At 59.3% G+C, this 15,025-nt stretch overlaps 5 protein-coding genes across 5 annotated transcripts; 4 read left to right on the top strand and 1 right to left on the bottom strand.

The window, feature by feature from the left end:
• The first annotated feature begins 1,553 nt into the window (after positions 1–1,553).
• On the top strand, positions 1,554–4,988 carry SCHCODRAFT_02639741 (kinase-like protein). The gene is made up of 6 exons (XM_003027644.3): positions 1,554–1,813; positions 1,862–2,533; positions 2,594–2,808; positions 2,864–3,727; positions 3,831–4,555; positions 4,605–4,988. The coding sequence occupies exons 1-6, from the start codon at positions 1,675–1,677 to the stop codon at positions 4,696–4,698; spliced, it is 2,709 nt and encodes a 902-aa protein (XP_003027690.2). The 5' UTR covers positions 1,554–1,674; the 3' UTR covers positions 4,699–4,988.
• A 1,170-nt stretch (positions 4,989–6,158) lies between these two features.
• Positions 6,159–9,534, top strand: SCHCODRAFT_02553746 (uncharacterized protein). Its single transcript, XM_050343696.1, has 4 exons — positions 6,159–6,350; positions 6,402–8,158; positions 8,214–9,144; positions 9,196–9,534. The coding sequence occupies exons 2-4, from the start codon at positions 6,505–6,507 to the stop codon at positions 9,494–9,496; spliced, it is 2,886 nt and encodes a 961-aa protein (XP_050197783.1). The 5' UTR covers positions 6,159–6,350; positions 6,402–6,504; the 3' UTR covers positions 9,497–9,534.
• A 2,394-nt stretch (positions 9,535–11,928) lies between these two features.
• SCHCODRAFT_02516478 (uncharacterized protein) lies at positions 11,929–12,156 on the top strand (the record flags this gene model as incomplete). The annotated part of the gene is made up of 1 exon (XM_003027643.2): positions 11,929–12,156. The coding sequence occupies one exon, from the start codon at positions 11,929–11,931 to the stop codon at positions 12,154–12,156; it is 228 nt and encodes a 75-aa protein (XP_003027689.1).
• A 59-nt stretch (positions 12,157–12,215) lies between these two features.
• SCHCODRAFT_01242929 (uncharacterized protein) lies at positions 12,216–12,565 on the bottom strand. The gene has a single exon (XM_050341307.1). It carries the CDS (start codon positions 12,509–12,511, stop codon positions 12,275–12,277), a length of 237 nt encoding a protein of 78 aa, XP_050197782.1. The 5' UTR covers positions 12,512–12,565; the 3' UTR covers positions 12,216–12,274.
• A 194-nt stretch (positions 12,566–12,759) lies between these two features.
• On the top strand, positions 12,760–14,687 carry SCHCODRAFT_02553743 (uncharacterized protein). Its single transcript, XM_003027642.3, has 3 exons — positions 12,760–13,727; positions 13,780–14,060; positions 14,109–14,687. Exons 1-3 carry the CDS (start codon positions 12,804–12,806, stop codon positions 14,623–14,625), a joined length of 1,722 nt encoding a protein of 573 aa, XP_003027688.2. The 5' UTR covers positions 12,760–12,803; the 3' UTR covers positions 14,626–14,687.
• Positions 14,688–15,025: the final 338 nt, after the last annotated feature.

The following is a 15,025-nucleotide window of genomic DNA, read 5'->3' as shown; positions in this document are numbered from 1 at the left end:
ACGACTAACACGTGCAGGCGCGAGGGTGGTCCTCGTCCACTCCTCGTGCTGCCTTGCCTCACATAGACCCCAGCCCGATTGAGCGCACATTTTCGAATGCGGTCGCCGCTTCTCGCATGACATTCTCGACTCCCGATGCACACACGTCCGACCTCCCTATGAGCGCTGGATTGCGTGCTTCTCTTATCTCGCCAGTAACGTTGGTTGTCGTGCCGCCTGAAAATATTCTGCGAAGGCTCGAGCGCGGGCTTGCGCAGAAGAGACGCGGTCCGCCACCAATCGTACAGTACGGCCCTTCGACATGCGTCCGTACGAGGTTCAGGATCAGCCAGGTATGCATTAGTCTGGAATTTGATCCCGCTCTCAAGATACACAGGGAGCGAGGTTCGGTCATACGCGCCCATTGCGCTCATCCGTTGAGCGGCGTCGTCCTTTGCCGCTCAACGATCGCTCTTACGAGGATGTCTGTCGGGTCTTCTGATTTCATGAAGCCATGCGTGAACAAGCTCACGCATTCGGCGTTAACATGAGCGGGGGTGTATGAATGGAGAGCGCGAGCCGAGCACGGATGAGAGCTGTGAACGTTGATGCAGTGAGTCTACTGCATTGCCACTCCTCTGCCGCAGACTGACACTGTTCTTTCTCTTCTTGCAGCGTTCGATTTCTTTTCGCTGGTCTGATCTGACGCAACCCTTCCCCAGATTTGCCCTCGCCTTCGTGGCGAATGCGGTCGTCGAACTGCTGAGGTACGGTCCTGAGCTTCGAGTCTACCGTTCCAAGGGCTTGATGTCATTCATTCAACCGCTCGCCGAGTACACATAGGACATCCTGATGAGACGGCAATCTCTCTAGAGAGATGTAATCGTTGTGGCTAGTCTCCTCACCGCTGGTTTATCGTACTCAACTTCAAGTAGAGGAGCGAAAGCAGCGCGAAGGGTCGGCACCGAATGGGAATGCTCCGAGGCAGCACGCGCGACGTCTTCCCCATCAACAAGCGAACAGCCTGACTATCGCTTTGCCGACCACTGATGTTTCAGCCAGGGATTATTCTGCTGCGAGGGGCATTGACAATAGTAGCGGTAGTCGTCGGCCCTCAGGTGTGTACCCTCCAATTTCGAGCCATTCACCTTCTTTCTTTTGACGCAATGGAGCGTTGTTTGCCTTGAATGGGTATGTCTCGAACTCACTTGACTCTCCTAGACTATATTTCTGTGTTTCCTGCTCGCGGTGAAGGCTCTATGGTGTCTGTACTGGTCGAAGGAAGCTGCCCTTTGAACCGGACCGACTTCCGGTGATTACAAAATGTGTTGATCCTGCTTGCCTCCCGCCACCATGTTCGCATGCAACTTCAACGAGGGAACAGATATTGGAATGGACTGAACGCCCTCAAATTTCCTTCGTCTAACGCTAATATCATAGTAAAGATCTATCGTTGTTTTGGCTTTGCGCAAGAAATCTCACGCCGGGATTGGCGCCGCGGTCGGCCGCCAGCGGGAAAGAGGCTTTGAGCAGATATGACCTGAGCGACTGACGCAACCCATGCATAGTCTCGTGACCTTACTTCTCAGGTCGCCTCGTGCCCCGCGAGAAGGTTATCGGCGAACAGCCCGCCGCCCACGCCCTGCGAGTAACACTCATCATTGGCCGTGACCTTCATCGCCTTCGCATCTCTGAATGATGCACCGCCATCCTCGACAAGCTACGTCTACCCCTGACTCAGGAGGACATGGTCGCTCACGAAGGGAGGCTCCTCGACGGAGAGACTTGGCTGCGAGCGCCGCAGCGGCAGCAGAGCTGACTCTGATCCCCATACGTGCGTCCCACGCTGCTTTCCTGGTATTCCTTCTCACTGACACGCCAGCACCATCGCCTACGACCGCATCTGAGGCATCTACGCCGTCGACCGGTACATCAGCCGTACCTGCGGACATCGACGCTGCGATCGCGCAGCGTCGAGTCACCTTCATCGAGGATCAACTGGCTTCCGGTTTGACGCCGGAATCCCTGTTCCTCGAGTTCAGCCACGGCGAAACTCAGCGCCGCGCCGAAGAGCCAGCATGCGACTCCACTCAGATCGAGGATAGACTCGAAGACCTCCAGCAGTGCTACGAGCAGCTCATCAGCATGGTCGCAGCTGATAGCGTTACTATCTTCGCTCTGATTCCTCGCGTCGGCGATCCGCAGCTCAGAGAAACACTGCAAGGCTTGAATATTCTGTCGCTCGGGAGGGTACGACGCGAGGGTTGGAGGCAGCCTTCACAACCTATCCAACGCAATCATGGGGAGCAAACAAACTCTGTTTCATCTGCTCCTACGAGGACGAACGATCTCAACTTCCCGGCTCCCTCGGCCCCCTCAACGCGTTCTTCCTCCACAAATTCTCCTGCGTCGAACGGTCACTCGTCCACTTCGCGCGCAGGCGTTCGACATTCCCCTTCCCCTTCTCCCACCAGCATCCTCTTAAGGCTTGGACGCAACCTAGAAAATGGGGATTTGCGTCCTGCGCAGTACGGGATTCCGTCCGCGACATCCGGTACATCCCTTTACTCACCATCATCGTCCTTTGGCGCTACAGTCTAATGAAATCCACCAGGTGGTCTCCCGCGAACCTTCACGCCGTTGCGCCATACATCGCGTGATGAATACGTCTGCCGCTCTCGATATGGCCTCGGCGCAGGGGCTGCGCCTGGCACACTCCAAAGAGAAACCGGAACTCTCGTTGTTGTGAAAGGGATATCCTGGCGTAGAAATGCGACTTCATGGAGGGAGTTCAGCTCGGAAGAACACCAGATCCTAGGGTCTTTGATGGTGCGTGTCGTCCTCGCGCATTGCAAGCACCTCCACTGATGAATGTCTACATCAGGTGCAGTCATACGTCCCGATTCACGAGAACATCCAGTTTCTACGCGACGTATTCTGCGACGAGGAGGACAGCGGCTGGCTGGTCGCGGTCTACGACTACATGCCTGTGAATCTTCGTCACCTCTTGCGCGACGGGCCTCTCCCGCAGTCTCTCACCGCCAGCATCTTCCTGCAGCTGTCTGCAGCGCTTGAGCACCTCCACCAGCATCACATCGTCCACTGCAATGTTTCTCCAGACCACATACTCTTGTCATTTGACGCGCAAGCAGGGAGATTGGACGTTAAACTGGCCGGTCTTCGCCATGCCATGCGTTCCAGGACGTCTCCGTCGGAGCGTCGCATCGCAGTGGATGCTGCAAGCCCACTATTCCCAGTTATGAACGGCACAGCACCTGGCACACAAGAGCTATCCGAATGGACGACGCGACGCAGGCACTTTGGCGGCGCGGCAATCCCTCCCCTTTTCTCGCGCTCGTCTCTCACAACGCGCGGGACCGGCAGACATGCTGGGCACACTGCTGAAATCCTTCAAGGCGGCTACTATGACGCGCCCGAATGGCACTGGTCAGCCCTCGAAGAACCATCTGAGAAAGCTGACTACTGGTCTCTCGGCGCCGTCGCAGCCGAGATGGTGCTTGGCGTGCCTCTGTTCCCCGCTCACGTGGACGCGCTTCCACCTATGTCCGCAGCGTCTACTAATTCAGGCGCGCCGCCGATGCACCCCTTGCTCGCAATAGCTTCTGTCCTGGGCAGTCCGGATCCCCAGCGACAATATGTCGTCGATGACTATGGTGGTATCATCGGAGGGGGTTCCTGGACGCAGGGTATGGAATGCGCGCGATCTGTAGGCCTCTACTTTGACTCGGTGAGCATTCGCGTCCGCACCACCGCTTCTAAACTCTCGTGTTCCGTGTTCTTCGACCCTCAGTTTACTGGTCGCGTTACGTGCTGACATGATCTCTGAACAGCCCTTCCAGCCCGTGGATCTGCTAGAGCACCTTCTCAAACGCGCCCCCGTTTTCCTTGCGCAGGCTATTATTGACCTTTTATGGTATAATCCTTCGCGTCGTGGACTCCACCTCGCCGAGATAGCGCTGTACCTTCGCCCACTCGCTGCTTGTGCGCCAGATGTACTCGCAAGGCGACACGCATCCCTAGCGAACAAGATGGACATCGAAGCCAATGCAGCCGGTCGGACGCCAGCGTCGTCGAGTCTTTCGCAGCCAGTATTGTCGCACGAGGCAACTCACAACTACGCGACGTCAAGGCGCCATGGAGGACCACGGTCTTCCGATGGACGCGCTTCGCCATACCAAAGCGAGAGATTCAATTCCGCTGCGGGAGATCGCGCCACATTGGGAGCGAATGGCGCCGCGCTGAAAAGGCTGGCGGAGCTGCTAGGGCCGCAAGAAACCGTGCGGGCCTTGGCGAGACGCTCCCCTCCTCCGCCTTCTGCTGTCCCTCGCTCAACCGAGCCCTCCGAGTCCACTCGCTCTTCTGTCACGCCCGACGACGAAGAGACACGCCCCCTTCAGCATAGTGCAGTTCCAACGCTGCTTAGCGACCTCTCTTTTCTGTCGCCAGCGACAACTCCCGATATGGCCTTACCAGTGTCTTGGGACAACAGAGAGCTCTCGCCAAATTCCACCCCCAGGCGACGCATTCGGGAATGGTTTCAAGGTGTCGTACCGGGGTACGTGACCCATTTCCCCCCTTGTCCATCATGCTGAATCGCGCCTTAGGTACCCCGCAACGCCGACTGCATCGTCGATATATTCTTGGCGAGATAGTAGTCTGTATACGCCGTCTGCCTCCGTCGCGACGCCTATACCATGACTTCTCCTTTGTTGCTGAGGGATTGGGGCGTCTGGGACGCCGGCACTATTTATCGTATCTGGAGGTAGTTGTGAGATATCTGATGTTCTGTCAATGAAGTACTGAACACACTGACCTGGACTGATGATTCTCCATTCGCCCACGCGGACTAACTGCTCCCTTAAGCTCCCCACCGGCTTCCCCGTGAAACTCGAATCCGCTTCCTCAACGTGATCATCCTCTGAGGTGGTTCCGTCGCTTTCGACATCGTTCCCCGTGTCGTCCTCAGAGGGATCTGTGACCTCGTCGCTCTCCACCTCAAAATCTTCTATAGAACCGTAGAGGTGGGAGTTTGTATATGCATGGCGCAGCGTCGCCACCTGGCAGTTGCCTTGTATCGCCGGTGTGAGTCTCAAGCGCACCAACCGTACAACGAGCGGATGCGGGACGGGATAGACCCATACGGACAAGAGGGGAGGGCGGAAAGTGAGCTCGGTCTGGACCTTCGTCCTCGGAGTTGACGAGCGTGTCGGGCGTTCTAGATGACAGTACTCTCCTTGCCCTGGCGCGTCGCGGGAGAGACGCCCTGGTACATCTGGAGATACAACTTGAGCTCGTACGCGTCTGGATCCAAGGATTCATTAGCTTTAAAGGCAAGTTAGGCATGCAGAAACTCACCGACGAGCACTATCTGAACTGCTAGGAACACGCGTGCGGTGGGAATGCGCTGGCGCCATGGACTGCCTGCATCCGTCCTTACGAAATGCTGAGCGGCCTCTTGCAGGTCGGGACACCGATTGCTACAAGACGACATCTTGAGCCTGAAGACACAGGACCATATCTTCAAGGCGCCAAAGAGGGAGAGAAGGACGGTGAAGGCGTTGAAACGGCGGAGCAAATACGGTCGCTTCGCCCGGGGTATACCACGTCAAGACGTGCATAGCGAGGCAACTGACTGACAGCGCGGGTCGCGCTATATCTCGACATTAAATCTGCTAGAGATGCGTTTAATATAGGAGTGAAATGAATGACAGCGCTCTACTCACCGACAGTCTAAGGGGAAATGATACCTGTAGAAATCTATGTCGCCGAACGGACAACGCCGACGAACGATGCCAGAGATCCACCATCGCAGAGAGCAGGTGTCGAGGGAAGCTTCGCATTCCTCTCAGCGATGCGGCGCGGTCCGATCAAAGATGTTGTCAATGGACGACGAGCAAGGATAACTTGTAAGGGGACGAGGTCGCCGTCGAGCTCGGTTCCGAGCGATGCGCATCGAGGGTATAACATATCAGCACTGCACGACTCGTTTCAAAGATCCATACTCCAAGCATTGGGTATGATAAAGAAAAGAGTCAAGGAACGACGACCGCGTCCGTCGAAGTTCGAGTTCAAGTTCATACTATCATAGACGTCACCTGCTGGACCACGCGAGCCACGTGCGAGTTTGATCGGCGTGCGAAGACGGCGACAGAGTCGACCTTCTCCTCCTCCTCGTCACTGCCCCTCGTGCTGCCCCTTCTCGCTCCTTGAACTCCCCTGGCAGAGTCCGCTCGCTGCTAGTACGGACAGCGACGCGCTCGAAAGTGCTCCCTTTCGACCGCGCACGCGCCAAATCTCGAAAATCCACGGCAATTGCAAGAACATTGGAGTTCCCCCGCAGAGCGCGATACGTGCGTCCTCATCGCCTATCGTGACCTTTGAAGGGTCTGAACACTACACAGATACATTGCCACTGTCCAATACATGCCGGCGCGCTGGAACTGACTCGCTCGGCTAGGTCCTTCCCCGCTCCCGGACTCCTCTTCCCCGCCCTCCGCGCCGTCCATGACCGCCGCGCAGTCTACGAGCCCATTCCCTGCGTCGCGCTTCGCCCGCTTCAACCCCTTCAAGACGTCTTCTGCTAAGCCCTCTGCCCCACCGACGCCCGAGCCCGCGTACATCCCCTACAACGGCCCCGTCGAGCCGCCCGCCACGCTCCGCGCACCCGCGCTGCCCGACAATCAAGCCAGGGACAGCTGGGGCGACCTGAAGATCGACGTGTCGCGCGCGAACACGCACTCGGCGGGTGATTGGGGCGTCCCGGACGCGGATACGGAGTGGCAGTCGCGGTACGGCGCGGAGGTGATCAACATCGCGAGCGAGGCGCTCGCGCAGACGCGCGCGAACCAGGCGGCGGTGGCGGGGGAGGCGTCGGGGGCGCCCTACGCGTCTCTGTCGGCAAACAACTATCCGTCTTCGTCCCCATATGCCTCGAACGCCGCGTATCAATCAACTTACGTCGATTCGCCCGCGCCATCCCCCAGTCCATCTGCTGAGAGCCCTCATCACTTTCCTCCAAGCCCGCAGCATCTCTCCCCGCGCCCCCCACCCTCGTCCTCCCCGCGTCCCGGCAAGCCTCACAAATCGCCCAAGAGCCCGCGCAGCATCACCAACCTCATCGCCGCCGCGTTTTCTAGCTCGAGGAAGGGCACTGCGTCCGTGCCGACGTCGCCGCGACACCTACGACCTGAGGCCTCGTCGTCCACGATGCGCGAGCAATCGTACTTCTCCAATCCCGTCCTCGAGCCGATACCGGACAACCTGCGGAGACCAAGTCCAGACGGGTCGCGCTCTCCGATCATGGATAGCATGCGCAAGCAGAGCTCGGACGGGACGCGCGCACCAATTCCCGATGTCCTGCGCTCTCCGCCGCGGAAGCTTCAGCACAGCGCGTCGGCGGAGTGGAGCTCTGCACCTCGCGCGCGCGTCGATAGCTACGCGCCGAGGGCGAGGGTCGACAGCTACCAGCCCGCCGCGTATCAGTCTGCGACAACCTCACGACTCCGACCTTCGATACCTGCACAGTACACGACTGTCGAAGCGCCGTCCTTCTCCCTCTCGCCCTCGCCTCGTAAGCCGTCCTTCGACGCACGCGACTTTTCGCTCGCTACGGATGTCGCGCGCGACCATTCGTTCGACACGCGAGAGCCGGCGCAGTCCTTCGATACAAGGAACCCGGCGCCGTCTTCGAATGCGTATGAGCCCTCGCAGTACGGCGGGGAACCCTCGCAGTATGCTCGCGACTCCGCACCTAGCCAGTACGCGTTTGAGCCTGCCGAGGAGCGCGAACGCGAACCGCGGCCAAGCACACAGGTGTTCGGGCAAGACGTGTATGTGCGCGAGTCGTGGGCTGGACTGCCGCCGATCGTAGCGAGCGCGTCGAGTGGGGTATCCGCCGGCTCTCGCGCGCGGGGAGGCGCGTCCGGTGCGCAACCGAGCTCAAGCGCCGTGCAAGAGTCGACCGCGCCATGGATATCCACCACCTTCAGCGCGCCGCCGCCCTCACAGATCGCCGCCTCGCGGAGCGCGCCGCCCGTTCCGACGTCCTATCCTTCGACTGTGCCGAGTTCGTATTCGCCGCCTGTATCGCCGCATCCGTACGCGTATGGCTCGACGAGGGAAGAGGAGGGTAACGAGGATGAGTTCGGGGGGAATCGAGGTACGTCGTGCGTAATTGAGTGTAGACAAGGTGCTAACATGCTGCCCAATCGTAGCAATCCCGCGCTTTCATCTTCCGAACCACCGTCTCAAGGCCTCTATCTCTGTTCCCAACCTTCGCGTTGTCCATACCCCGCCTCCGCTCTCTACGTCCCCCAAGCCCAAGTGGGAGCCGCCAAAAGGGCGAGACAAGTGGCTCTCGGCGGAGACGTGGTGCGACGCGTTGCTCCTGCCTCGTCCACGCCTCCGACTACGCTCTCTGACGGGCAAGATGGGCGCGTCGCTCGCGGGGAGCAAGCCCGGGAGCGCTGGCAAGGGCTCGACAAGCAAGGGCTCCATGGCGGCGGCCAGCATTGGCAAGTCGACGCCGAAGTCTTCGTTCGCGGCGGGTACGGAGGGTGACCAGTACGCGTCGTATGCGGCCACGCTGCACTCGAATGCTCCGCCGTCGAGCTATGCGTATGTTTCAACGTCGTTGACGGGCGGATATCAGCAGCAGCAACACGCGTCGAACCTGCACCCGCCTGACCACCCGCATCATCATCAACAGCACCTGCATCCTACTAACCGCATTGTGTCGCCACCGGGGAGCCCGCTTGCGCGCGATTACGCCGCATTGCCGGGGTCGAGCATTCCGTCTCGCGTGCTTGCTCATTCGCGCTCGTTGGTCGACCTCGTGCGCCCGGAGCGGGAGGCTATCGAGATCGTGCGAAGGATTGGAGATGAAGATGAAGATGAGGTCGCTGGTGTAGGGCATCGACGGCAGCCGAGCGGCGGGCGTCACGTCGAGGAGCATCGCAGACTCGCAAGCGGTGGGGCTCGGCGTGAGGTAGACAGGGCGGAGGCCGTCGCGCAGCTCGAAACGCCTGGCGCGGGACCGTCGACCTTGCGCGCGGATCCTCGCCCGCCACATCTCAAGCCACCTCGTCCTCGTAGCTTTGCAGCGGACGATCTATCGTTGCCTAGTCCGGTACCGTCGTTGGCGAAGTACGTCTCCATTCCCGTCTCGTCATATGTGGTGCTTACATTGCCTTGCAGAGTTCTCGAAGAAGGCACTCTCCTCGAAAGCCAGCGCGCCAAGTGGCAGGAGCAAGCGACCGGCTCCCTTTTCAACAAGCGCGCGCGGAACCTCTCTCGCTCCCGCGCGAAGAGCCTTACGAAGGGTGGCGCCGCGGATGCGAAGGCGAAGCTCAAGAGGCCTGAGCCGCCTGCTGAGTTCGACTTCGGGCTGGGGACGGTCAAGCTGGAGGGGCCCTCGAAGACGTGCGTGCAAGATCGCAGGCGCGAGAGAAACGACATCGTACTGACAGCAGGTCTAGGTACGACTCGGGCGCACTGAGGAAGAAGAAGCCGCATCGAGTGCAGGAGAGTATCGACTTCCTGGGCGCGCGCGCTTTACTAGGCAATCAAGCGCCTGTACATATACGACTTGAGGAGCCAAGGAAGGAGTCGGGATCTCTGCGTCGACAACGAAGTCAGACGACAAGCGAGGGTATGAATCCTCACTTTCGTTCTAGATCTCGTCACTAACCTGTTTTCGTAGGGACCTACAACCGATCGTCGCAGGGCACTCACGTGCCCTCGCACGCGCACAGCTCGTCGCTGACGAAGACTATCAGCAAGACCTCCCATTCGCATTCGCACTCGAGCTCGTGGAGTCGCAGTGCCGGACATGCTGTCAAAGCGAGCGTGCGCGGCGCGGCTGCCCTTTGCGGCTACGACGGCCAACCCCTTCTCACACCAATGTCTGAGCGAAGGGAAGAAGACTGGGGCAATGTACGCTCGACCGACCGTCTCTCGCCTATCGCTGCGCACTCGCAGGATGGAACGCATCTTTCGCCGACGTACCCGGCGCGCTCAGGAACTTCGCCGACACCCTCCAAGGTGGGTATTGCGCTGTCAACACCGCCGCCGCCGTCCGCGTCAAGTCGCGAAGAAGCGGAAGAGCTCGGGAGCGGGTTCAGGTTCCCGGCACATCCGTATGCGCAGGGAGGGCGCTTTACGGTTACGCCTCAAGCAGGGGCTTCGTCGAGTGGCAACACACGACGAGGAGCAGAGTACGCAGGTGCACACCCATCGCAAGCGGGGGCCCACGCCTCGCGTCCGTCGCAGGACGGCCTGCTTCATCCTTACGCAGCGGCGCAAGCAGGCCAGCGCGACTCGTACCAGCGACTCGTCGCTCAGCCCCGTCCTGACTCGGACGCACCACCCTCAGCCGCGATGTGGACTGCGTACTCGCCGTCGGGTGTCTTGCGCGAAGTCCTGCCGGACGACCTCCGTTATTCACCGTACATCTCCAACTTCCCTGACAGTGGCGCTCAGGAAGTCGAGGCCCGACCTCGTCCGGCTTACAGCGACCCGAACACGCCTCCCATCAGCCCCGAAGCGCGCAACTCGACCATGATCTTTGACACCGCTGGCGTCGGCGAGATACTCGCAAACGCGATGAGCAGTGACCGGAGGGAGAGGCGAGAGCGTCGGGAAGCAGCACGACAAGGACTCTCGCCGCGCGCAGAGACGAATGACGAGCCTGCTTCGCCATCACATCGCGTAGCTCGACGACCTGTGCAGTACGACGCAACGCGCCCATTGTACATCCAGAGCAAGTCGGACAGCACGGCCCACACCCTGGCCTCTTCCCGCGTCCAGCCTCCATCCCCTGGAGCGGACTTTTTACAGATGATTACGCCCGCAGCCAGCTCGTCACGTCTTGCTGACGACGTCGCGGCTGCAAGAGGCGAGTTGTCCGCGCCGATGTCGGTGTACCCGATCACGAGAGTAGAAGAAGTCTCCGACCACGCGCCATCCCCTCGCTACTCCCCGATAGGCATTGGACACCTGGAGACGCCCGGTCAGAGCCGAGCAAACCTTTCCAGTCACTCGTCGCAGGAGGTGACTTCGTCCTCGTCGTCGCCGCAGATGTCTCCTCGTGGACTTGGGAGTGCGGATGACCTAGAGAGCTTCCACGACCTCTTCTACCGACCGGGCGCGTCGAACGGACAACACATGCCACGGGCGAGCTCAGGGTCTGGCGTACAGATCTTCCGTCCTGGAATGGAGCGTCATGAGAGCATCGACGCCGCTCTTGACTTCGTGCCACCTTTTGCTCAGGCTCAGCGAGGAAGCGGGGTCAGCCGAGGCAGTGGACTGACGTCGCTTGCTCGGCATGTGTCTGACGAGCTGGAGGAGATTGTTGAGTACCAGCGTCTCGCGCCGGATGGCGTCCACTTAGGCGAGCACGATGACGACGACGACGCGTCGCGCTATGTGCGCGACTCCCGCTACACACTCGAGGCGGAGTCGAAGTACTCCAGGGATACGGAGTCGCGGTATACGCGGGACACTGACTCGCGTTACGCGCGCGACTCGCAGTACGTACGAGACGACGAAGCGCCGCAATACGTGCCATTGGTGCCACAGATCAATTCGCGGCAGTCCGTGGAGGAGCGCATTCCGCGCTCGGCGTCGTCTGATCTTGGTGACGATCTCGGAGGCTCGCCTATTGAGGAAGAGGATGGTGTGTTCCATGCCTCGCTACGCGCGTTCCGTATGCTGATTGTCTGATCAGATACCGTGCAAGTTGGTCTCGTTATCCCCGTATCCACTCCGCCGGCATCTGCAAGCGACCCCCATCGCTCTTTTCAGGGCGATGTAGCCTACGCGCACGACATGTCAACCCGCGTGTCAACGAGGCGCTCCGATGCCCTTTCTCCCGCCAGCGAGCGCGTCAACTCGTTGCAACCTCCATCTATTCAGGCTCGCAGCAGCTATATGACATCCACATCGGGCGGCTCGCGCATCTCCGGGCTATCCGACTTCCCCGTCCCGCCGCCCAATCCGGATCTCACGCCGGCGCACATGTCGTTGCTCAGCTCGTACTTCGATGGCGCTACTGCATCCACCGAGAACCTCGCTGACGTGCGCCCTTTGAACCCAAAGCGGACGACATTCGGGCTGGAGGAGGACGAGACCGTCGACGGCCATTTCACTGCTCGGTAAGGCTTGTCGAGAAACGCATTTCGCCGATGTTTCTACATGGCCCTCGCTGGCCCCTATACCTTGTCTGCGCACGGATACTTTTGGAATACACACTACTGACAGATCGTTCACATTGTTCTCACCCGCCTCGCGACACCCACCATGTACCTATGTTGTTATGCATAACGCTATGTATCGTATAGATGCCGTTACACATAATCCCTGCGCGCTTCTGCCTGCGCCTCTCCCGCTCCTTTATGCTTCCTAGCTTCTCGCACTGTCCTTGATGTCCGCTGCACTTACCGTAACAAGTACCTCCTAATCTTGGAAACTCGCCTTCACTTCTCTGTCGTATTTTGTTGTGAAATACCGCCATTACCTCCTTCACATTAGTCGTACTCAATTCGACGTCTGAAAACGCCGTCTGAAATCCTGCGCGTTGCTGTCGCCGCGCTGCCTCGACGACGGTTGCCAGAGAGCAACGGCGGCGTGCCTAGCGGCGCGCACGTCCGAGCTGCCGCCGATCCACGCGATCGCGCACGCGCGCGGAAAGTCCCGGTGGCACGTGGCCGCGGCCGCGAGCGCGGCGGCGCGTCGCGAAGGTCGCGCTCGTCCCCGTATTCAGTCTATCCTACGCGCTCATATACCTTTATATCGCTTTAATATCAATGTCTTTCTCTCCTCACCACCCGTCTCATAACCCTGGAGCTGCACCGTGGCCCGAGGGTACATTCCCAGGCCATGGTGACATGCTTCGTTCTCGAGAAATCACACTCGCGCGATGGCGAGCTGTCGAGCTGCAGGACTACGCGCGTGCGCGAGAGCGCGAGAACTACCAGCAGCGGCCTATCCAGCCCCCTCAGCTACCCCAGCTCTACGGAACTCCCACCGCACATTCTCGATCACAAGACGCGCACAACACCTTCCCAGCCTCCGACTATCAACAAACTCGCACACCCATACGCCCCCAACCCAACTCACAGAATCATCCCACCCCCCCGGGTCTTACTTCTCCCCTCGGTCCATCCGGATGGGGCGTCTACAACGAGTACGCGGACCCGCGTCGACAAATGCTCCGTCAATGCGATCACCCCGCTCCGCCACTCTCACAATCTCCCTCGGGCCACACCGCCCCCTTCCCAGCATCCCTCGACCCTCGCGCATACCTCACGACCACCCCTCTGCCAAAAGAAAACCGCACGCCGGCCGTTGACGCAGCGGCACGTGCACGTGACTCGCGCGACTCGGAAGACGCGCTGGCGGGCAGTTCGCAGGGCACGTCCACGGCAAATTCCCGGGCGGCGCCCGCCAAGGGTGGCCGTGGGAGGACGGCGAAGGCGGACGGCGCGAAGGCGGGTGATGCGAAGCCTGCCAAAGCGCAGAAGAAGCGCAAGCGCAGCGACTCGAACACAAGTGTTGAGGACACTACCGAGACGCTGACGCCAGAGCAGAAGGTCAAAGCGTCCATCGCAAGCGTCGAGACGGACCATCGCAAGCTTACAAAGGCGGAGAAGGAGGCCTTTATCGCGCACATCACGCAGAAGCAGTACTGGAAAAACTTGAAGCTGCTGAAGATGACAATCATCCGGCAGGTGAGCACTGTCCCTTTCTTCTTCGATGTCCATAGGGCTTATGTCATCTCAGTATATTCCGGATAACCAGCTCATGCACATTACCCCTCGCCAGCTCGACAACTACTTCCGGGACGTCTACAACGGCAAGTACAAGGCCATTCTGGACCTTGAGCGGCATACGGGAGGGGGTGATGGGGATGCAGATCGTGAAGAGGAATTTCCAGACTCAGAGGATGAGGACACCTTCACCATTCGCCCGCGTGACAAGGCACCGAAGGGCTCGAAGTATTCCAAGGAAGTCCTCTGGCGATTCCAGCACGAGGATCCTGTCTTCCGCATGCTGGACAAAGCGTATGTCATCCTTTTCATTGATGATATATGGCCCTGACAGCTCCTCAGTGCATACCGTGACCCCGAGGCCCGTAAACAACTCGACTTCGATATGGAGACACCTGTCTCAGATGGTGACTCCGACGTCATCGAGGTCAGCGCTCCAAAGACGGCGGGCAAACCAGCCTCTCAACGTGGTAAGCGGGCCAAGCAGGATCCCGACGATGCTACAGCCCATCCCAACCACCAACTCCTTCGGTCCCACGTGGCGGCGATGTCCGAACGGCATGCAGCGTCGTTCGAGCTGAAGCGCAAGGAGCATGAGCTGGCGCTTGCACGTGATGCCCGTGAGCGTAAGCTCGCAGAGCAGAGTGAGCAGCACCTTACTCTTGAGCGCCAGCGCCTTGAGCTTGATGCGAAGCTGCGGGCCAAGGAGATCGAGTTGCAGGCTTGCAAGATACGCGAGGATCAGATGGAGCGCGCGTTGCGCATGATATCATCTGACCAACCGTTCCTGGTGGAGAAGGGTAAGGAACTGTATCGGAAGCTGGAGGAGGAGGAGAAAGAGGGGGCCCGTCTTGTATAGATTTACTTGGACTTCTAATCTTTGATCATCTTTTACCGTATATTATTACGCTTTTAATTCCCATTTTACTGTTATATGATCTATGCGGGAACTCTGGAGCCCGCGTGGGATCATCCGTGGTGCGACACTTGTTAACATAAAGTGGTCGCGTACTCGGCGAGAGTTGAACGTCCGTTCGGCGATTCCGCCTTACCAACGTTCGGCCCATTTGCGGATACCGCTTACCAGCCTAACCCTCTGATCCTGGTTTTTGCAACAGAATGGGGTTTGAATCAGATTGAATCTGTTGATTAGGGTTAGGATTAGGGCTAGAACTGAGGCCGTTATGCGCCTAGTTTGGTTAGAGCATGGTCCGGAGCCTGCAGAACTAGGGCCGTTATCAGCTGTGCAAGTAAGACTT

The sequence above is a fragment of the Schizophyllum commune genome (assembly GCF_000143185.2).
Source record: "Schizophyllum commune H4-8 unplaced genomic scaffold SCHCOscaffold_12, whole genome shotgun sequence".
NCBI lineage: Eukaryota > Fungi > Basidiomycota > Agaricomycetes > Agaricales > Schizophyllaceae > Schizophyllum > Schizophyllum commune.
The sequence above is the reverse complement of the archived record's forward strand: the minus strand, read 5'-3'. Positions and strand labels throughout refer to the sequence as shown.